Raw genomic sequence first — 22831 nt, 5'->3', positions numbered from 1 at the left:
GAGCTTAATATCAACCTAGTCCTTTTTACTTAGGAAGAGTCATCTGTAGAATAGAGTTGTGCCTTTGCATTCTGAAGAGCTGGGAGGAACTACCTCCAGCCATTCCATGAAAGGAAGGTGGCCTTTTCTCTCAGGCAGTGGTTCTTAATCCAAATGAAGGAACTATGTCCTAAAGGAGTTAAGTCCCATGAATAAAAGGACACAGCTACAGAAAGAGAGCCCTTCTAGAATTTGAGTTTCCTGACTCTCCTTTCAGTCTCTTGCCCTTTCTCCCCACACTAGGGTGCCCTGGTTACAGCTGCTTTTTCAGAATCTGAAATAGAAATCGAGAGCCTTTCACTAGCCTACTTCCCAGCACACGTGTGGATTACAAAGGGAAATTAACGTGTAAAGAAACTCTCTGGAAACTAAGGGAGCCATGTTAGTTCTTTTGCTATATTATCTGGCTGGTCTCACCATTGGTGTCATTTTCAAACGTGGGGCGACAGCCAACAACTGTGGATCTAATCAAATGGGGCTTGAAGCATATAACTTTCTGTGTGGTGGAGTGACAAGAAATATTTTCAAGTTTTGGAGTGGACTGACAGCAATAAGGCAAAAAGTACTCAAAGGAAACCGGAAAATCATGCTGAGGGGTCTTGATTTTTAGGTCTGTTATAGTCACTTCATGAAGTATTGCAGACAATTCATTATAATTTATCACACTGATACTCTTATATTGGATGAAGCCCAAACACAACTGAGTTAGATGCATATTAAATTACCTCTTACTTAAAAGGAGGGTGGTCTTACCAGGGCAGGATGGAGCTCATTAGCAGGCTGAGAAGCTTTTCTTAACTCTTCATTATCTGGTTTCATATTATTCCTGGCTCCCTGGGATCGGATAGACACCTTTCTCTTTTTCAACTCTTGGAGAAACGCACCAGGCACTTTTTTCTCACCAGCCACTAATTCCAAAGATAAGACATTCATCATCACAAGTCTATAAACAAAACACAGATTACTATGAAAGCTGCTCCTAATTTTTATGTAAAAATCATTGTTTTCCTTTTTAGAGGAAAGAGAAAATATTATCTTTATATACTTTTATTTAGACTTATACGAAGCAAAATATTCCACTTTATTACAATTGACTGACACACATGTTGGGTGCACTGTAACACATGTCTTTAGGAATTTATGATCACATTTTTGCTAGCTGACCAGCACTATCGCCCATATAAATTCAATGAAGGATTTGGTTCAGGTTAGGATTCTGCCAACAGATGGTCTTTAATATGCCTCTAGACTCTTTCTCCAGAACTGTGAACTTTGAACTCTGTGTAAATACCCTTTAATTTGTGCATCCTAGGTCGTATGATTAGGAATAGGTTTTCTCTTATGAACTGAGAAAAATCTCTAAAGTGCTATAAATTTAATAATTTTGTCCCTACCCCACCAATTTTTATTCACACACTTTTTTTTTTTGCCTCTTGGTTTCTTATTTTGTCCCTTTAATAAACCAGCTCAGGTTGAACTCTGAAGAAGTTTATTTCCATTTGTCTGTTGGTCTTCCAAGTACACATAAATGTTGTGTGAAGAGGGGATTGACCTCAGCCCGCCAGGATGGATGTCTGTCCCTCTCCACATCGTAGCCACTCTCAGTCTTCGGGTCTCTTGTAAAACATCAAAGACTGGTCATGGTGTACAAATTGGAGTCCGGTTGAGACTTCAGACTGGGTAACAATCACAAAAAATCAGTTTTTTCTTGTCTCCCACATAGATTTTACAGCAAGCACTTAAACCCAGTTTTTTCTAGTCCTTCTCAGTACTTCGAAGTAGCTGTTTATCAATAGAACCACCAAACTAGACACAGTCTTTAGAGGTCATCTGGTTCATTCCGTGCCTTAGGTATAAGCGCATCCAAGTAATTCCAGGCAGATAAAAAAGATACAAATCTTCACTAAGACCATTCCTGCCTTGGAGCCACATTGCTTTGTTGGGTGTAGGACTTCACTTCCCAGATGCTTCTCCAAGGTCTGTCTTCACCACATAGTTTCAATGTGAGGAAGGACCTATTCTTGCCAAATTCTTTTATTTTCTTGTTAAATTTAGAATGATCCAACTGATTCCAAGCACTGTCACAGCTGGCAAAACCACCACAGTTACTCAAAAAAAAAAAAAAAAACATATGAAGAGGCTGTGTATAGTGGAACCCTTTAGGGTTTTTGTTTTTTTTTTAATGGTCCCCCTATAATTTCTGACCTAAGTGGCTTAGTAATGATCTAATGCGGGCTATTCCATGAATCTTTGGGTGGATCCTCTGAATGTAGATTTATTACCAGCAGGGGATTGTTGAATGACATATGGAGACTGCCTTTTCTCCTCTTTTTCTGACCTCCTCAAGCACAAAACCTCAATCCTACAAATTCAGAAAGAAATTGCCCATAGCAGGACACAGTTCTATCATGCAATTGTTTTGAGACATTCTTGCCAATACAACATTTCTGAATCCAATTACCCTATTTATTACGGTGCTTGTAAAAAAAAAAAAAAAAAAAAAAAGAGTACCTGATAACTGAATTCTTTTCTTGGATTCTGAACCTGAGACCATTGTTGCCTTTTTCACACGGCTGAGGGAGAGATCATAGACTATGAAGCTGGTGCTCTTTTTACACGCTTAATCTGTCAAAGGCAAGGGGGAGATACCATATTTCTGAATGTTGTGTTTGCCCCCTTTGAGAGGACTTAGTACTTTTTCAATAAAAATAAATTTAATTTGTGGCTACACTTCAAGTAAGATGGTTTGATGGTAAAAGCGGAGCAGCCCCAGCCCTGGATTTAGAGAAGTCGTGTGGCTGACTCCCTTCGCGTCACTTTCATGTGGTTGGGTGAGCCATTCTCAGAAACCCCAAGTGTTTTTGAAGATACTAAACTGGAGACATGCACAGTTCTTCCCTCCTTTTAGCTATTAATCCTTCATGTTTTAACAAGCACCGAAGTTAATGCTGCCTACACTCTTTCCTGTCAAATTGGAACTCTTTTTCTCCTCTTTGGAATAATCCATTCTCTCCAATTCATACTCATGTAAATCAAAGGGGTGGATGTCAACACACACATGCCATATCCAAATATCAACTTCCTTTTTGTAATTAAGCAGGATTTAGACATTTGATTTGAATAAAGCTGGTGCTTTTTAACATACAAAGGCAATCCATACATTCATCTTTTCCAATTCTTTTTTGTCCCTATAAAGCAAAAGTTTGCCTTTAGCCCATACCACATCTCTATACCAGCCTAGGCATAGAAACCTGGGTTTCATATTTCCTAAGAAAGAGATAATAAGATTTAGTAAACTGCTGAAGACAATTCTGAAAAAGCTTTCTCTGACCCTAACATGTTTTGGTGAGCATTATTGTCAGATATGCACCTTAATCCAGAGTAAAATTTTCAAATAACAAATTTAATACAACTGTGTTATAATTCCCTTTTGCCATCTGAGTTCAATGCCTCAAACTTGTGAATCTTTTTCTCATTTTGTTTTGGTCCAGAATGTTTTGTAGGACCTAAAAAAAATCTGTTGGTCCCAGCCTAATCTTCTTTCTTTCTAAGAAAGAAAGAAAGAAAGCCCAAATCAAGGGACAGTCTACAATATATCTGACCAGTATGCCTCAAAACAGTTCAGATCATCAAAAACAAGAGAAATCTGAGAAACTGTCACAGCCTGGAGAATTTTGAAGGAGACATGATGGCTAAATGTATTGTAGTCTCCTACATAGGATCCTGGGAAAGGAAAAGGACATTAGAGAAAAAGTAAGGACATGTGAACGAAGTATGGGTTTCAGTTAGTAATAATGTGTCAATATTGGTTAATTAGTTGTGACAAATGTAATAATAAGGACCATGTCAACAGTAGGGAAGACATTGTTATAAGGTGCATGGGAACTGTACTATCTTCACAACTTTCCTGTAAATTTAAAATTATTATACAAATTTATTTCTAAAAATTTATACTGATTTCTCTACAGAGATTTCTACAGAGTTCTCTGTTACTATCGGTGATGGTTGAAATAGGAGTAAGAACCACTTTTTCCTTAACAAACAAAGTTTATAAAGAAAACAAACTTTCCTTTTACAAACTGGGAAATAGAGATGTCCCAGCTGCCCTGCAGTATAGCTCTTGGTGGCTCATATCTAGTATGCGCCGGGCACAAGGCAGGTTTTCAGGGCATTGTGTGGCTGGTGATCTGAGGTGGTTACTTCCTAAGAATGACTTCACATTTTGAAGAACTTGTTACCAAGATTCTCCACCTTGCAGCTGTTGGGTAGTTAGCTAGAATGTCCCAAAGTTTTCAGTGTGTCTAAAGAGCTTGTTTTCGCCCTGATTATTTGGTAGTGTATTGCATTTTATGGCTCTATAAAGGCTTTCCAAGTACAGATGAGGTAAGAATGAACCTCAAAATTTTCATTCATGTTTTTGAACATTTTCCTAAACACGGGTTATCCTTTTCTTTAATTCCCAAAATGTGACCATTTTGCCCAAGATGATTCTATTTCCCAACGAAACTATTGTTCTATTGTTTAAAGAAGTATGCACATTATTTCATATTTCTTGAGTTCAGAAGAATATTCCCTAGGTCTTGTGTTTATGTCTCTAAATAGGAAGTTTCTTTTTTTGTTAAAGCACACAGGGCCACTATTCCCTTTTCACAATACTTAATAACAAATCACACGATTATTTGGGGGAATAGACACACTCATTTAAAAAGAGCTTATTGGATTTTAATGGCATTTTTAGTTTGGGTGCCTAGTGACAAGATGAAAACAAAGCATTTTCTTCCAAAGCAGGGACAATAAATACAGAGCTTGTCAGCAGTGACCCAGTTGGTTTCCCAGCTGCTAGGTATTCAGTAGACTCTCCTGAAAGGATTAATTGGTCCCAATCAGTCCTCAGCAGGAAGTACCCACCTCATAGTAAATATCATTACAATTGGTACTAATTAGCTCTGTTGTCACCTGTCACAACTGATAGGTTGTGGGCTGAGTGTGGTGAGCAACCTCTATACCAACAACGGAAACTGAACTGGAGAGGGATCAGAGACTTACTGCCAAGGCCACGGCAGCAGGCAGGGAGCCTCAAGCCCTCTCTTCCATGTGGGGATGCTTGAGGTTCAGTCTGTGACTGCCAGTCTCACGGAGGTGTGGAAGTCAGAAGTGTGGTGCCCAGGAGGGGGGATCGTGTATCTCAAAGAGAGAAGACACCTGCATTCAATTGATGCAAGTTTTCACGGTATATTGGCTTCAAAGTCAGCCAGTCTGTAGTTCAAATCTAGCCTTTGCCACTTACTATCCATTTGATCTTAAGCCAGTAGCTTTAGTTCTCTGTGTCTGGGTTTCCTAATCTGAAAAAATGGAGGCAAAATTACCCACCTAATAGGACTGGTGTAATGATGTACATGATATTCTTGACACATAGTAAGTGCTCAAAAATTTTGGAATGCCTCCACAAGGAAACAGCCATATAACCTGGGGTAACAGTGATAATGTTCATTAGCCTTGCTAACAACAAGCAAGAGAACTCCCAGATGTTCAATGTCTCCATGGAGAGTGGTGCTGAAGAGAAGTTGGGACCTAAACCATTTTTATTTATTATTTTCTGAGAGCCTAATCATTTCAATGGCAAGAAGAAGCAAAGAGAGATGTAAAAACTAGCAAATAACATGGAAGGAAATTAAGCAACGGCATTATGGCAGAGAATCACATCTTGTGTTTCTCAGTTGGACTGGTTATGAAAATGGCACATGACCCCATAAAGGAAATGTCCCACGCATACACTGATGCAAAAGGAAACTCATCCCACAATGATGTTTGGTCCATACTCCACTAATTAATTGTTTTTGAACTGGGTTTTCCAATTTTCTCCATGACATGAAGCACCTAGGTGCTTGTTAAATACACAAATCACCAGACCTCTATTCTGGAAATTCTAATTCAGTAGATCCCAGCTGGGACCCAGGAATATGTGTTGTTGCTTATCTGTTTATTTGTTTTAATAGACATGTAAACACTGTATATATCTGTGGTGTACAATATGATGTGTGTTTGTGTAGTAGAATGGCCAAATCAAGCTGTTTAACGTATACTTACATATTTTTTTGTGGTGAAAACAATTAAAATCTACTCTTTTAGCAATTTTCCAATATACAACACATTATTATTAACTGTAGTCACCATGATGTACAATAGACCTCTTGAACATATTCTTCTCATTTAATTGGTATTTTGTCCTTTGGCTAACATCTCCCCAGTCCCCCTATTCTCAGCCTCTGGTAACCATTCTGTGTTTTTAATGAACTCCAAATATTTTTTTTATTTGGATAAGCTTCATAACCATTGTTTTATAATAGTACTTTTCACACTTGACTGCAAAATATTGATAGCTGAGTCCCCATCCCCAGAAATCCTGATTTAATTGGTATAGGATGTGGGGTGAGCATTGGGGACATTTTTTAAAGCTCCCCAGTTGATGCTAAGGTACAGGCAAATTTGGAATAACACTGATTTAGAAAATAGCTTAAGGGGAACCTGTAAATGATGAATAAATAATAATCAAATGTAAAGTCAAATCACAGATCAATAGATTCCAGCTCTAATTCAAGCTGTGAATGGATTGTCAAGAATAAGGGCTCAACAGCAATCCCATTACTGGGCATCTACCCAAAAGAATAAAAGACATTCTATAAAAAAGACATCTGCACTTGAATGTTTATAGCAGCAAAATTCACAATTGCAAAGATGTGGAAACAACCCAAGTGTCCATCAATACATGAGTGGATTAATAAAATGTGGCATATGTATACCATGGAGTACTATTCAGTTATAAGAAACAATGGTGATATAGCACCTCTTGTATTTTCCTGGATAGAGGTGGAACCCATTCTACTAAGTCAAGTATCCCAAGAATGGAAAAATAAGCACCACATGTACTCACTAGCAAATTGGTTTTAGCTAATCAGCACCTAAGTGTACGTATAGGAATAACATTCATCGGGCATCGAGCAGATGGGAGGGGGAAGGATGGAATGGGTATATATATACATAATGAGTGTGATGAACACTGTCTGGGGGATGGACATGCTTGAAGCTCTTATGGGGGGGGGGCAAGGGCAATAGTAACCTAAACATTTGTGCCACCATAATAAGCTGAAATAAAAAATAAAAGAATAAGGGCTCAAAAAAGTTAGACCACATAACAAATGCTGCAATAACAATTCTAGGGGATAGTTTCCAAACCTAGATCATTAGGACAGCACCAAGAATTACTATGAGTATCATTTTGAGAAATATTTATTGAGCAAATATTTATTGAGTCCTCTAGACCTTCACTGTCTATGGCGATGTTTCTCCGAATAGGGAAGTAGTCATTCCTAATTTTACATGGGAGCATATTGTTCATTAAATCCTCTAAACCACATTAGCTAATTCAAATCTTCCAACAACCCCCAGGGAGAAAAGGCAAAGAAAGGCCCTATTCCATAGGTAGGACAAGAACTATCATGCTCCTACTATGAATTACAAATTAAGGGTTAGACACTTCATACCCATTCAGATGGCTACCATTAAAAACAAACAAACCAAAAAAAAAAAAAAAAAAACCCAAAACCATAAAATAGCAAATATGGAGAAATTGGAAAATTGGAAGACTTGTGCATTGGGGGTAGAATGTAAAATGGTGCAGCTGCTATGGAAAATAGTATAGTAGTTTCTCAAAAAGTTAAAAGTATAACTACCCTGTGATCTTAGCGCTTCCTTATGGGTATATACCCAAAAGAATTGAAAGCAGTACCATGTTGTAGTTTGGTTAAAAAAAAGAAAGAAATGAAAGCAGAATCTTGGAGAGATATTTGTACACCCATGTTCATAGCAGCATCATTCACAATAGCCAAAAAGTGTCCACTGGATGAATAGATAAAGAAGATGTGATATACACATACAATGGAATATTATTCAGCCTTTAAAAAGGAAGGAAATTATGACACATACTATGACATGGGTAAACCATGAGGACGTTATGCTACATGAAATAATTCAATCGCAAAAAGAAAAATACTATATATTACTTGCACAAGGTACCTAGAGTAGTCAAATTCATAGAGACAGAAAGTAGAATGGTGGTTGCCAGAGGCTGGTGCAGGGTGGTGTGGGGTGAGGGAGGAGTGAGGACTTAGTGTTTAATAGGTACAGAGCTTTGGTTGGGGAAGATGAAAATGTTCTGGAGATGGATGATGGTGTTGGTTACACAACAATGTGAATGTGCTTAGTGCCACTGAACTGTACACTTGAAAATGGTTAGGATGGTAAATTTTATGTTAGATTTCATCACAGTTATTTAAAATAAATAATTTGAAAATGTGCTCCAAAATAGGCAAACAAATAAACAACCTAAGGCTTAGAGGATTCATGCAGCTAGTAGGTGTCAGAGCAGAGAGTAAGTTCTTGGGATTCCAAGTCTGCCAGTCCTCCCTTTCCACCCTAGTGCTCCTCAGGGAACAGGGACAGAGGGTGATGTTCAGGAAGAAGGAGAGAGGAATGAATAATAGTTTGAGGAGGGGGTAATCCAAGTGGTCCAGACAGTTGTCCTGAAGATAAGAAACAAGGTTTAATAACAGGTCGATAACACTTCTGCCTACTCACTTTTAAAAATTAAGATATATTTTACATGCCCTTTTAAATTAATTTACCCGTTTAAAGCATACAATTCTATGGTTTTTTTTTTTTTTTTAGAATATTCACAAAGTTGTACAATCAGCACTGTCTACCTCCAGAACATTTTTATCACCCCAACAATAAACCCCACACTTTCAATAGTCATTCCCCATTCCCTCTACCCCAACACCAGGCAACCGCTAATCTGCCTTACCCCTATGAAGCTGCCTATTCTGGACATTTTATATAAATGGAATCATATAATATGTGGACTTTTAGGACTTGTTTCACATAGCATAATGTTTTCAAGGTTCATCCATGCTCTAGCATGCATTGATACTTTATTCTTTTGCATTGCCAAGCAATGTTCTGTTGCATGGATATACCACACTTCATTTGTCCATTCCTCAGCCTATGGACATTTGAGTTTTTTCCGCTTTCTGATTATGAATAATGCTGCTATGAACATCAGTCCACAGGTTTTTGTGTAGACAGATGTTTTCAATTGTCCTGGGTACATAACTGGAAGTGGAATTGCTGGGTCATACAATAACTATGTTTAAGTTTTTGAGGAACTGCTGGACTGCTTACGGAGGAGCTGCACCATTTGACATTTCCACCACCATTGTAATGAATGTTCCCATCCCTCCAAACCCTCACCAGCACGTACTTCCCTTTAAAAAAAAATTCTAGCCATCCTGGTGGGTGTGAAGTGGTATCTCATTGTGGTCTACCCAGTACCTTTTGTATTCGTTAGCCCACAACCCAGCACTAGGCTCATGATGAGGTCTCAGTAATGAAAGGCGTGAACATTTCAAGGGATTCTAAGAAAGATCATCAGGATGATTGGTTTCTAATCTTTTGCAAATCAAATTTTAGAATCAGCTGCTTTTTATTTTTTGGTATAAACTGAGTGGCAGGTACACTGCCTCCGTCTTGCTCCGCACTAATGTGGTGATAACTTCCAGTAGATGGTTACTTCTTTTAGAGATCAGAAAAATGGTGTGTGCAACCCCAAGCAGAATGCAGAGAGAGGAAGGGAGAGTTCTAAAGGAAATAGGACCCTTTTCCCTTCCTCTCAGTTAAAGTTAAGTGTCCAACTCATGCTCACGTTGGCTTGACCACATCACACCTTCCACGCCTGTGCTACATGATCGCCTGTAAGAGGGGTTTTCCACAGCACTGTTCTCCAATGACACGTGTTTCCATTCACAAAAGAAGTAGCTTTGTGGGCTGCTTGGGTCCTTGCAGAAATATACACTAGTTTACTAGTAGCCAGGAGCATCTGATCTGTCTGCTTCACAGCCCTCTGACAGTGAAGCATGTGCTTTTAGGCAAATAAAATGTCAGCCACTGTTAAGTAGCATATGGCAACAATATGACCCTTCCCTCCCTGGGGACCAGCCTCTCCCCAGAAGAGATGGTACTTGAAACAGGAGATGCTTCTGAGCGCAGAATGCCTATCCTGCCCAGCCAGGCATGATGGCTGGGGAGCGGGCAGAATGCCCCTCATCGGGGGACTCGGGCTCTCAGATGGAACGTGAGCCTCAGGGTGAGCTTTTCCGCCAGGAGTGACCAAAGGCTGTCCGCCTGGGCACTTGGGTCTGTGGTTAAGGGGAAGTACCACCTCTGGGCTGGCCTGGGTTATCTCTGCAAAATAGAAAACAGCCCCCACAGCCACTTACAGAGGGGTGGGGGCTGATGTGGGGAATTGAGCGTGGGGGTATGCAGCAAGTGGAGTCTGCACCCCCCTTGTCTCTGTGGAATTTCTTCCTAATGGGGTAGAATAAACCGACATCTCTTGAAATAGATGATGAGGATGTGAACCCCCGTTAGTGTGTCAGCTCGTGTGCAAATGAACAAACATGTGACAATATGGACAAGGAGGAGGCCTGCCTTTGTAGGGACAGCAGGTAACCCTGCAGTCTGCTGAGAATTCCAAACCAAACCAAGTTTCCTCAGGAGAACTCTGGGCTAATGCATCTGCAGAGAAAACCTGAAACTGTCGATAGAATTGGCTTGGTCTTCAAAACATAGTCCCAAAACTTTGCTTGTCCTAATGTGGGGGGACCATATTATGTAAACAGTAAAAAATGTGCTGCTTGCCCCCTTGGAGGTAGTGGTTCCTCATACAACACTGTCTGCGTGTTGTGTGTGTAGGAATATAGTCAGTCGGTTCACTAGGTTTTTTGCTTTTTTGGTTTTGGGGGGTGGTTTTGATGATGTAGGTTTTTGTTTTTATTTTTATTTTTAATTTCAATATATTAAGGGGGTACAAATGTTTTTGTTACGTAGATACCTTGTATAATGCTTAAGTCAAGGCTTTTGGTGTCCATCACCAGAACAGTGTTCATTGTGCCCAATAGGTAAGTTTTTGTCCCATAACTCCGCCCAACCTCCCCCTTCCTGGTTTCCAGTGTCCTTTATCTCTCTCTCTCCCCATGTGTACCCATAGTTTAGCTCCCACTTATTGGTGAGAACATATGGAATTTGGTTTTCCATTTCTGATACTTCACTTAGGATAATGGTCTCCAGTTTCAACCAAGTTGCTGCAAATGAGATTATTTCATTCCTTTTTTATGGCTGAGAAGTACTCCATGGTGTATATACACCATATTTTCTTTATCCACTCATGAATTTATGTACACTTAGGGTGTTTCTGAGTTTACCAGTTTTGCGTCAAGTTTTTAACATATGAGTTTATCATATTGCTGGGCCCCTGATTTGACCAACAACATGGCCACAGCAATGTAATCACTTGCCTTATAAAAACGAAATCCGACTGTAATGTCAGAAAAGCTTACTTTGATTAGACAGTTAGCATTGTCCAAAAATTCTCACCAACTTTATAATTATTTTCCACTCATGTAAACTGCTAGATTTGAATTTTCAAAGGCCATACATCATTCTTCAATAAATTCTAAGGTTACAGCATTTAAAGGATAAAATAAAATAGGTAAAAAATTAAAACTATAAAAATGTCTATATGTATTCTTCTAGAGCCAAAAATATACAGGTAAAGAAACTTCTTGTTTCCAATTAATTTTGTCTAAGTTTTATTAATCACAGTTTAATAATTCTTTATTTTAACACTGAATAACTTAACATAAAAATCTAACTTTATATTAAGTTATAAGAACATGTCTAAGAAAATGATGAAAAATTTAAAAATAACATTAGTGTTATTAATGTTTGTCACAGAATTTGTCTTTAGAAAAATAAATTTTTTTTATTTTGTACATAGACACAGGGGTTTCTCTGGACAGGCTGGTCAATGGTTACCACTTGAACTCTGAAATTGTAAGTCCTGGCCATGTCACCAAATAGGCATGAAACCTATCTTAAGTACATCTTTTTTTTTTTTTTTTTTTTTTTTTTGTGGTCTGTAAAGTTTGTCCTGTGGACATTTCCCATTTATTGAATAAAGTTGCAACAGAACTAATATTGATTCTCCACAAGGCCAGGTGCAGTGGCTCACACCTATAATCCTAGCATTCTGGGAGGCCCACCTGGGAGGCTCAGTTGAGGTCAGGAGTTCGACATCTGCCTGAGCAAGAGCAAGATCCCATCTCTACTAAAAATAGAAAAACTTAGCTGGGCGTGATGGTGCAAACCTGTAATCCAGCTACTAGGGAGGATCTCTTGAGCCCAGGAGTTTGAGGTTGCTGTGAGCCAGGCTGATGCCACAGCACTCTCGCTCTGTCAGAAAGAAAGAAAGAAAGAAAGAAAGAAAGAAAGAAAGAAAGAAAGAAAGAAAGAAAGAAAGAAAGAAAGAAAGAAAGAAAGAAAGAAAGAAAGAAAGAAAGAAAGAAAGAAAGAAAGAAAGAAAGAAAGAAAGAAAGAAAGAAAGGAGGGAGGGAGGGAGGGAGGGAGGGAGGGAGGGAGGGAGGGAGGGAGGGAGGGAGGGAGGGAGGGAGGGAGGGAGGGAGGGAGGGAGGGAAGGAGGAAGGAAGGAAGGAAGGAAGGAAGGAAGGAAGGAAGGAAGGAAGGAAGGAAGGAAGGAAGGGAAAATGAGGACCAAAGAACCTCATATTTTTCAGTAGTGTCAACCAATTTTTCTGCAATGCTTTTTTACTTTTTACCAAACAATATAACTGATAGGATGATATCATCATCTTCTTCTTTTACTGGCAGTCAGTAAATTCCATGGCAATCGGCAGCAGCAATGACTAGATCCATAGCTGCAGGAACAGCAGGAGGTTGCAGGTTTTTCCAAGCCCCTTTCCTCTGATTAGGGTTGGTACAAACTCTCCAAATGAGAAGACGAGCACTCCTTGTCAGGCCTGTAGTGGGAGGGCTGGTCCCATGTGTCTAAGTACCTAAACATTTGGATGAAAAACAAAAATTAGTCAGTCATCCAAATGTTTGCCCCCATTACATCAAACACCAGGGTATGTACAAACATCTTGTGAAATGACCGAACACTAAAGTTTATATCTATGTAATTGAGATCATACTGCTTTATTGTTTCCATATGAATGATAGTGTCAAGTGTGATGTACCCTAGATATCTGTGTTGAAGACAGAAAATATATATATATATGTGGATGAATATATGTAAATTTTAAACATATATATCATATAATATGTATTATAATTAATGTGTTGAGCTTAAAAGATAAGTGAAATTGATAAACATAACTATATCTCATCTTCCAAATATAAAATGAAAATAAATACTCTTTTCCCTCATGGAGATGTAAAATTGGTTTGCAGCAAAACAAAGTAGGCTCTGGAGGCAGAACTCTGGTGCTTCAAGGGGTTGTTACTGTTTTTAGTATTAATTTGACTTTTTATCAAACTTAAATAGAATTCTGAATTTGAGATGGAGGGCTTTTGTGACATTTGAAAATTTTTTGAAATGGTTTAGTCGACCTCAGTTGGCCCTAAGTGTTGGATGAATAAACAAATGAAGAGTGAACAAATGGAAGAATAATAAAGTAGGTAGAGTTCTTACCCTGTGGGTTGGATTCTAGTTGACTGACAACTATGTATTTCAGTTTCGTAGAAAAACTTCCACTGTTTGTTTTCCTCTGGTTTAGTCTCTCAACAAACTGTGCAAGATTGGGACGGGTATTTGCTGGGATTTAAACATGGACACAATCAAGAGGTTGAATTCTGGATTTTTTAAATTGAATGACATTCCTTTATCCGTATTGATTTTAGCTTTGGTAAATTCGATTGTTGATACCACCTTGATAATTTTTAAGTCTTTCTGAAGCTTAAAAAAAAAAACTTTTCAACATAGCTCCAGCAACATAAGAATTTCATCAATTGAAAACTAAGAATCATTTCTGTGGGATGTGTAAAACAAGAAGCTGACCAGCATTATTTTCTTTTTCTTTAATTCAGGATCATTACTGAGAGTTATTCTTGAACTTTATGAAAACCAGATTGGGGCATGAGCATGTTCTCCATCGAATTGTGTTCAAGGAATTGGAACTGAAAATCATTCAAACTAGGAAAACGTGACATCAAAAAATAGTCTACATTCTTTCTTCTCCCTTAGAGTATCTGAGACTGTTTTTGACTAGGAAGCCTTAGGCAGATGTAGATCTAGATTTTTTTTGTTGATTTTTGGGCTTTTTTTAGAAATGGATGTTTAGCTTACCAGTCTGAAAGAGGTCATAATTTCTTTTCAATCACTGCTTTGCTGGCTTAGCAATACAACCTTTTATCCTCTCACTTGTTTGCTCAGAAAGCTGGGATTTCTAACCATTGCCCACAGAAAAAATTCCAAATGGTGCCATTCAAGGCCTTCTTTTGTTGGTCCAGGAGACCTCCTCAGGTCTCCTCAGATCTCCTCCGCATTTCCTACTACCTCCCTCTTCCATACAAGCTCCCTCCCAGCTGGAAAAGACTGGGGACTATTCACCAGTCTCTGTTTTGCTGCTTCCAGTCTTTTCTCCCCATTATCCCACCTCTCCACTTGCTGGATGTTCCATATACACTTCAAGGTATGACACAGTGACACATCCCCTTCCAGGAGGTCTTTCTTTCTATTTATTTTTTTTTTTTTTGAGACAGTCTCACTCTGTCGCCCTGGGTAGAGTGCAGTGGCATCATCAGTGGCATCATTGTAGCTCACTGCAACCTCAAACTCCTGAGCTCTCACTCTTGCTCAGGCTGGTCACAAACTCCTAGACTCAAGCAATCCTCTAACTTCAGCCTCCCAGAGTGCTAGGATTACAGGGGTGAGCCACCGCACCCAACCTAGGTGGTCTTTCTAACCAAGGTCTTTCCACCCTCCCCCCTCTTCCCTTAACTAAAACTGATCTTCCCCTTCTACCCACCCCCTACCCCCCCACAAACAGACATACACACATGTTCTCGGGATTTAGTTATAACATGTAATTGTATTCAAGACATTTGGGTGTGCATATTTTCTCCTGCACAAGGATGTCAAGCCCAAGGGAGAGCTAAGGGCAAAAATCCATCTTGCTCTCCACTTGCCAAGGCATGTGACTGCCCCCATGGCTGTGTGTGTGCAGAGGGGCACCTTTTTCTGTTTCACACAATGGCACTTATGGACTGGGAGCAGCTCTGTTCATCTGCATCCTTGCTTTTCTAGTTCCCTTTACCAGGGCACAAGTTTGTTGAGGGCAATGACTACCTTTTTATTCCCACCATGCCTGGTACAATGCCTTTCTTACACACAGTAAGTTCTCAATGACTGTTCATTGAATTTAATTGAAGGAATGAAATGTATTTATTAAAAGCAATTATTTCCACTTATAAATGCAAATATGCAAAGTACTGCAGGAATCAAAATACACTTAGCAGATGTGAAACAGTAACTTGCCTGATTTTAAGTGCATCATGGTTCTATCTCAGCTGAGTAATTACCTACAAAAATGTGGTGCACAGTAGTCTTTTGTGGAATTGCAAAAATGACATTTGTGAGAGACTATGATAGAGCATGTCAGAGTTGGACCGAAGGCCATTTGGGCTGTTTGTTAAAATAGGCAAAGAATAACATGAAGAATTGTCTGAAGTGGGCAGGACAGAGGTCAGGGAGAGCACCCGTGGGAGGTGCGGGTGTCTGGGGAGGGGCCAGTTGCATCAGTCTGAGGTCAGTGTACTTCTTAGAAGTCTACATTAAGCAAAAAACAAAAAACAACAACAGCAAAGCACCCCATCTTAAAATCCTTGAAGCTAGAATTACTCTGGCCTTACAAACACTGCAAACCGTGTAACTTGATGTGGCCGTGCCCTCAAAGTAAATAATTGCTTTGTGAAGGCCTCAGTGGAGAATCAATATTAGTTCTGTTGCAACTTTATTCAATAAATGGGAAATGTCCACAGGACAAACTTTACAGACCACAAAAAAAAAAAAAAAAAAAAAAATGTACTTAAGATAGGTTTCATGCCTATTTGGTGACATGGCCAGGACTTACAATTTCAGAGTTCAAGTGGTAACCATTGACCAGCCTGTCCAGAGAAACCCCTGTGACTATGTGCAAAATTCCCTAACCAAGCACTTCACAGTCCCAGCTTTAAACGACTATATGTTGTCCAGGATGTGTTGCATTTATGTGATGACCTGTTTCATCTTCTGGAAGAAACAAGCCTTCTACAGGACATGGATTCACGAAGCCTCTCTCTCCTTTTTCCTCACAGTCGTCTGTGATGTCTGTCTGCTTCGCCCGTTTCCATCCTAACTTGGTGGTTGGTGGCACTTACTCGGGCCAGATTGTCCTCTGGGACAATCGAAGTCATCGAAGGACGCCGGTGCAGCGGACACCCTTGTCCGCTGCTGCACACACGGTGAGTCAAACTTCTGTCACGTCCCTCTCAGCCATCCAAGCCCTGAAAGAGGAAATAGCTCAACTCACAACAGTATGGATGTTTCCAGGAACAACAAGTTGTAAGTATCTTGCCCAAAGGAAAAAAAAAGTCATTTTATCAAAAAGACACGTGCACTCGAATGTTTGTTGCAGCCCAATTCACAATCGCGAAAATGTACCCACCAATACATGAGTGGATTAATAAAATGTGGTCTATGTATAGCATGGAGTACTACTCAGCCATTAAATAAAGTGGTGAACTAATACCTTTGTAACAACCTAAGTGGAACTGGAGACCATTCTTCTAAGCAAAGTATCATAAGAATAGAAAAACAAATGCTACATGTACTCACTATTAAAGTGGGAACTAACTGACCACCAATCATGTGCACATATAGTACTAAAACTCAATGGAAATAAGGCAGGTGGCAGGGCAAGGGTAAATTCACACCTAATGGGTACAATGCACGCTATCAGGGTGATGGGCACACTTATAACTTTCAATCAAAATGTACAAAAGCAAGTCATGTAACCAAAACATTTGTATCCCTATGATATTCTGAAATTTAAAAAAGAAGTATCTACATTATGGTTATTGTATCTTGACCGACTAAAAGAAAGCTGAGTGAAAAGTAGTTGAAAGAAACATTGCGTTTACCAATATCTCTTAATAACCTACATGTTCTAGCATGTAGAAAGGATCTCCTTGGATGCCCCAAAGACCACCAGTGAAAAGAAACTTTGGAAGAGGCATCTGTGGAATTTTTTCCCTACAGAAACCCTTCACATTTACATTATATAGTAGAAATACATATTTTCAAATAAAACATGAAGAGTAAGCATTTCATGTCTAAGGGTGGTATATATGGGACTTTTGCCAATAGACCTTTTCCATTTGATATTTAAGGGAGTCCTATGGCTTTAAATTCTGGAATGTGTGATGTAAGTCTCAATGGAAAGTCTACAGTGACAATATAATCCCTAGGGTTAAAAGTCAACATCTCAAAACCATTACCCATAATTTAGTAGAAGAGGTTCAGTATAGTCTTCATGAGACAACTATTCTGTCATTTCCTTTAAGAGAATGACAGGTGTGTATAGCAATTGTTAGGAGGAATGAGAAGACAGGCATGTCTCCATCAATCCTTGCTACCTTGACATTCAGGATAACTGATGTTCTTTCTCTGAAATGCCCAAATTATGCCCAAGGATACAGCTCTACTATTGTTTTCAATTTCCTTCATGTGTTTGCCTCATCTGTTTCATCTGCTGGCCTCAAAATCATTCTGGCTTGAAAAAGGACTGCTAGCTGCTTCAGCTGAGACCACAAGGAAGAAAATTCTTTCAGTATTGTAAGACTGACAATGGGAAATGACAAATACCAAGTCTGTCCTAATTTTGATTGACGGGGCCAAAGACACATGCAGGTGAAGCTAGTTCTTGGGAATCTTGGGAAATTGCTCTTGCCTACCCTATTTCTCCAAACTAATTACAGAAAATTGTGGCCCAGGAGAAGAGAGGCTTAATGCAGGTGTTTGCTCAAGTAGTGTGAAACCACTTCTTGACTCTATGTGGATGTCTGGTACATTTTGAACATATCTTTTGAAATTTCCAAAATTATAAATCCAAATAGTAGAACATTTGGCAATACGCTTTTGGGGAAAATCCAAACCCAGGGGCTCTTCCAAAGAGTTAACCATTCTTTTTCAAGTAACTTGAAGAGTGTGATCATCACAACTAAAATACTATTAGTATGAAACAGAGTGGCATTATTTCTGTTAGAAAATAAACAAAAATGTGTCCACTTTTCTCTTTTACTGAGTTTAATCTAATCCCTGGCTAAAAGTGCACAGTTAATTTTGTGATTATCTTCCCACTTCCATTATTGCCCGACTGGTTGGTACCAGGATCAAAAAGGAAAAAGAGGCTCACCGCAAATTACTAACTAATTTCCTTTCACACCCACCACACATATGCATTTGGGACAACAGGAAATCGTAATTAAAACAAAAGTCCTTCTGCCACACAATTAGTTTATTCCCAAAATAAATAAAAACAATCTGGCATCCTTACTGGAAAAATAAGCTATAATGTTGCTTTTTTTCTTTCCATTAAGTAGAGCTGTGTATGTGTGTGTGTGTGTGGTGTATAGGCATGCTGCAGTGTCTGCTTCTGTTTTGGTTTCTTTACATCTCTCTTTTTTTCTTTTAAACCATGTTCTATTACTCCTGGAAGCACAGGCCAGTAGTTCTAATTAAAGCCCAGGAGAGGCTGCCACACACCCTCCTTCTCTGGCTGTTTGGCTCTACGCATTCTTCCTGCCTTCTTTCCTTACTGTACCTTCTGAGTCCTAACCCGTTAGAGTCTTGGAGATTTGTGTTGTTGTTCAGTGATTAACAGAGAAGCCCCATGGTTAGATGGATATCGAGTTCATAACAATATTTGGACCCTGCTTTCCCATTCTTCAGTTTTACTATGCCTACCATTTTCAGATGAGAATTTGTTACATGCGTTTTTCCATCTGATTTCCACACAGAGCTTTGCGCGTGGTGAGGCTGCGGGCTTGAGTTTGATCATGCGCTGTCTCAGCCTCCAACATGCACCAGAGACTTGGGAAAGAGTCCTGTCTGTCGTCCCACAACCAAATCGGTCCTCTTCATATTTAGAGACCTGATCAGGATAACATTTAGTTTCAGACCTCTGCGGTACTTACAACTGTGTGGATCCACCAGCGCTAATTCCTTTGAAAGTTTCAGTAGGAATGTGCTGTGAAAGACAGAGGGACTCCGTTGACTATCCGTCAACATGGGTGAAAGAAGGGATGTAATTGTCAAAAAAGCAGATGTAATCTTAGGATGCATAAAAGCGGGCATTTTTTTTTTTATCGCATGAGAAGTGGCAATTCAAGGCACCCATATTTCTTTGTTTTGCTGGTCAGATGATAGCAGACAGTTCTGTTTCACACTCAGAACTTCACTGTTAGAGGAACTCAGATAAAATACAACATATTCAAAAGAGATTGACCAGGATGGGGAAGGTTTTGAAAGCCAGGTACTCAAGGAACAGTTGAAGGAATTGATGATGGTTAGTCTGAGTAAGATAGGACTTGTGGGGGGAGGGGTAAGGTGAAGCAACAATCTATAAATATTCAAACAGCTGTATTGTTTTAACTTGAGCAGCTTGATACTAGATCAAAAGTATTTCCTTGGATTTTCTTTATCTTCATCAGTGGAAGAAAAAACTCCCCAGGAGTCAATGTTAAAACTGGCTACCCTTTAAGAAAGGTGTTTAAGCGGAGTTTGGACCACCTCTTGGTTGAGGCAGATGAGTAGTAGCTTCACTAGATGATTATTACTGCTCCTTCTGACCAGCAGTTTATATGATAATAATAGTTTGGGAACCATCCTTTATATAATATCAACTTTCCAATATTAAAGATTGTTTCATTATAGTTGTGGCGAGGTATTATGGACAGTAACTCATCAAGAGTAAGACTTAGACTGTCAGCTGTTTGCAAAGAGAAGCATCAAGTAAGTTGTGGTTTGGCCACTGATAGCTAAGCTGCCTGAAATCCAACCCAAATTGCAGCTAGGTTCTGCTTATGCTAACCTTCCATTTAGTGTTTAATGCGCAGCTGCAAATAATTTTGGCCTACCGTTTAGAATTCTGCAGAGGGATAACCTACTGGGGTACGACGGAAGGTTAGAGCATCTTCCTTTCAGTTCCTGGGATGTACAAATGACCTTTCTCAAGGCCCCGGCCAAATCTAAGCCTCCATACTACTCCAAATGGTATTTTGAAAAATAAATCTATCATTATCCTTGATTTTGCAGTAACATTAAAGGACCTAATCTTATCTCACTAGGTACTTTGTGCCAATAATTTCACCCCCGATATCTTCCCCCCAAAATTAAACAGGCAGATGAATATTAACCACTTTTTGTAAAGAATGTTAACAAATGTTTGATACTGTGACTGTAATTCACTAAACTCCAGATTTATTGCAAAAGTCAATAGTTCTACCCTTTGACGACTGTCTTTTCCCATCCCTCGATTTGAGCTTAGAAGCCAAACTCTGCAGTGGAGACCTGTCCACATCCCCCTGCCTGCCTTGCTTCGGCCCCACCAAGCCTCCTTTGCTCCCTTCAGTTCCACTGCGCTGCATCTGACTGAGCAGGGCGAAGCTTTGCAAGGATTTCCACTGCTCTGTGTTGCTGCCAGAGCCTTTAGAAAGAAATCAGGTTCAAATCAAAAGTGGCAAATGACCTAAGGCTTGTATTATAGTAGGATTATGTCCCTCTTTAATCCTTGTTTTGGAGTGATGTGTTTGACACTCAAATGTAAGCATTTCCTCCGAGATCTGTGTCTGATCCTCCGTGTTTATGTTTTCGCAGCATCCCGTGTACTGTGTCAATGTTGTCGGGACCCAGAATGCTCATAACCTCATCACTGTCTCCACTGATGGTAAAATGTGTTCCTGGAGCCTGGACATGCTCTCAACTCCACAGGTGGGTTTGTTTTCCCCTACACATAAGCGCATCCTGGTTAAAAGAGTTACCTACTTAATGGAACCTAGTTCCTAAGAGCCAAACCCTCACATCCTATAGGAGCTAAAACCAGTGGATGTACTTGAAAGAGCGGGGCCTGCTTTCAGCAGTCTCCTCTTGAAGCCAAAACCCATTTCCTTTACCACAAATCATGTAATTATTGTAATGCGTTAATCCTTAGGTCAGTTTCAAGTGAAAATGAAATAATCCATTTCAAAGCATAGTAATTATGGAAGTTGCCTATGGTATGAGTTGTACTTACCCTCCAGCATTGTTAAACAAATGCAAATGAGGCTGGAGCTCAGCAGAGCAATCCCCTTATGGGTTCTTGCCTTGGAGGAAAGGTCTCCCAGCAAAACAGAAATCCAAGCCCTTGCTTGTATCTGCAGCCTAGACAACCGCCTGTGTGTTTGAAGAATTTGTGAAACCATCTGTTTTCCCCCTCTGGAATGTTTGTTAGGACGGCTCCTGCCATTCCTTGCTCAACAAGGAGCAAGTGAGAAGTCAAATGAGAAGTCAAAAATGAAAAAGTTCCAAAGTTTCCAAACCACTACTGATTGCAGTAATAGGAACCAAACAAAGGAGCAGCAGTAGGAGAGACTGCGGAGAAAGTCTGCATGTAAATGCAACTTGCAAAATATACGTGCGTACGCAGAGACACGTGCACGCACGCATGAACACACGCATGCACACTCTTTCCACATGTCTCTGTGTGAAAGACAGTACTTTATCATCCTCCACCTAAAAGCCACAAAGAGGAGTTCATTATTATAGACTTTGACAAAAATGTAAGGAAACATGAAGAAAAGTATAACAGATATCTAGAAGGTAATTCTCAATTTTAACATTCCTATTCCCTTTCTTGGAATAACATCCCTAAAATGCCTGTCACACAATTTTAGAAGACTTTAAAGTTTCAAAATATGCATAAGGAAACCTGGAAACTAAAGAACCTCCTTTACGTCTCCACAAAATACAGATGTAGAGACTTACCTAAACTAAAGCAGTTCCTTTTACAACTTTAGCAGGGAAAAGAGGGAGTGCTACTAAGCTGCTTACAAGTGAAGTTCCTCTATTTTTGCTAACCATTAACATCCCACTGGTCTGGAGTTACGTGAGGGTGTCTTATGGCTTTGTCTTAAAATTCTCAGCCGTGCGTTGTTTTCTTTTAAAAGCATGGAACATGTAAACTTATAAAAAGAGCAAACCCTCTATTTAGGAATTGTTAGTTGGCCATTTTTTAAATTGCATATGTATTTGTGTAGGTTATACGGAGCTTCAAGACCAATTGTATTAGTGTCGGCAGGCCCACAGCCTGCTGTGCCTATGCAGAGGTTGAGGATTCCATGGCGTGGCTTCCGTGGATGGCATGAAAGAGTAGGAAAAACTGACAGTTATCCTTGTCCCTCTCTCTCCCAATTAGGCAACCGAGAGATTTTACCTTCCTTGCTGCTATTTTCATTGATGGGACAGACCACTGGGTGGCCCGGTTTTCTGTATTGCATTGTCATAGCGTCTTCTCCTTTAGCCCAGATGTTGATGCGCTTGCTATGCGTGGATCTCACAAACTGTGAGCACATCGCGGGCCCACGTGCTCTGTGCCGCCCACGCTGTTAGCATGTGCTTTTGATATATGGACTCTGGCTGAAATGACCCGGTTTATTTGTTTGTGCAAGAAAAACTAAACTCCCAAAACTATAATGGGAGTTCAGTAGTGATACCCCAAATGGGAGTTCATGATATCCCAGAATGATTTTTCAAAATTATTAATATTTCAGATCCACAAAATAGACCATTGGATGTAAATAGCCA

At 39.6% G+C, this 22831-nt stretch overlaps 1 protein-coding gene across 4 annotated transcripts in view; it reads left to right on the top strand.

The window, feature by feature from the left end:
• The window catches only part of DYNC1I1 (dynein cytoplasmic 1 intermediate chain 1), a 299135-nt gene that overhangs the window by 213365 nt on the left and 62939 nt on the right, over positions 1-22831 (top strand). For all 4 annotated transcript variants that reach the window (XM_012757075.2, XM_012757068.2, XM_012757076.2 and 1 more), the window contains 2 exons: positions 16306-16452; positions 20867-20980. In XM_012757075.2, coding sequence (XP_012612529.1) covers positions 16306-16452; positions 20867-20980 — 261 coding nt within the window. The remainder of the gene's footprint in view (positions 1-16305; positions 16453-20866; positions 20981-22831) is intronic.

The sequence above is a fragment of the Microcebus murinus genome, chromosome 9 (assembly GCF_040939455.1).
Source record: "Microcebus murinus isolate Inina chromosome 9, M.murinus_Inina_mat1.0, whole genome shotgun sequence".
In the NCBI taxonomy this organism is placed as follows: Eukaryota; Metazoa; Chordata; class Mammalia; order Primates; family Cheirogaleidae; genus Microcebus; species Microcebus murinus.
The sequence above is the reverse complement of the archived record's forward strand: the minus strand, read 5'-3'. Positions and strand labels throughout refer to the sequence as shown.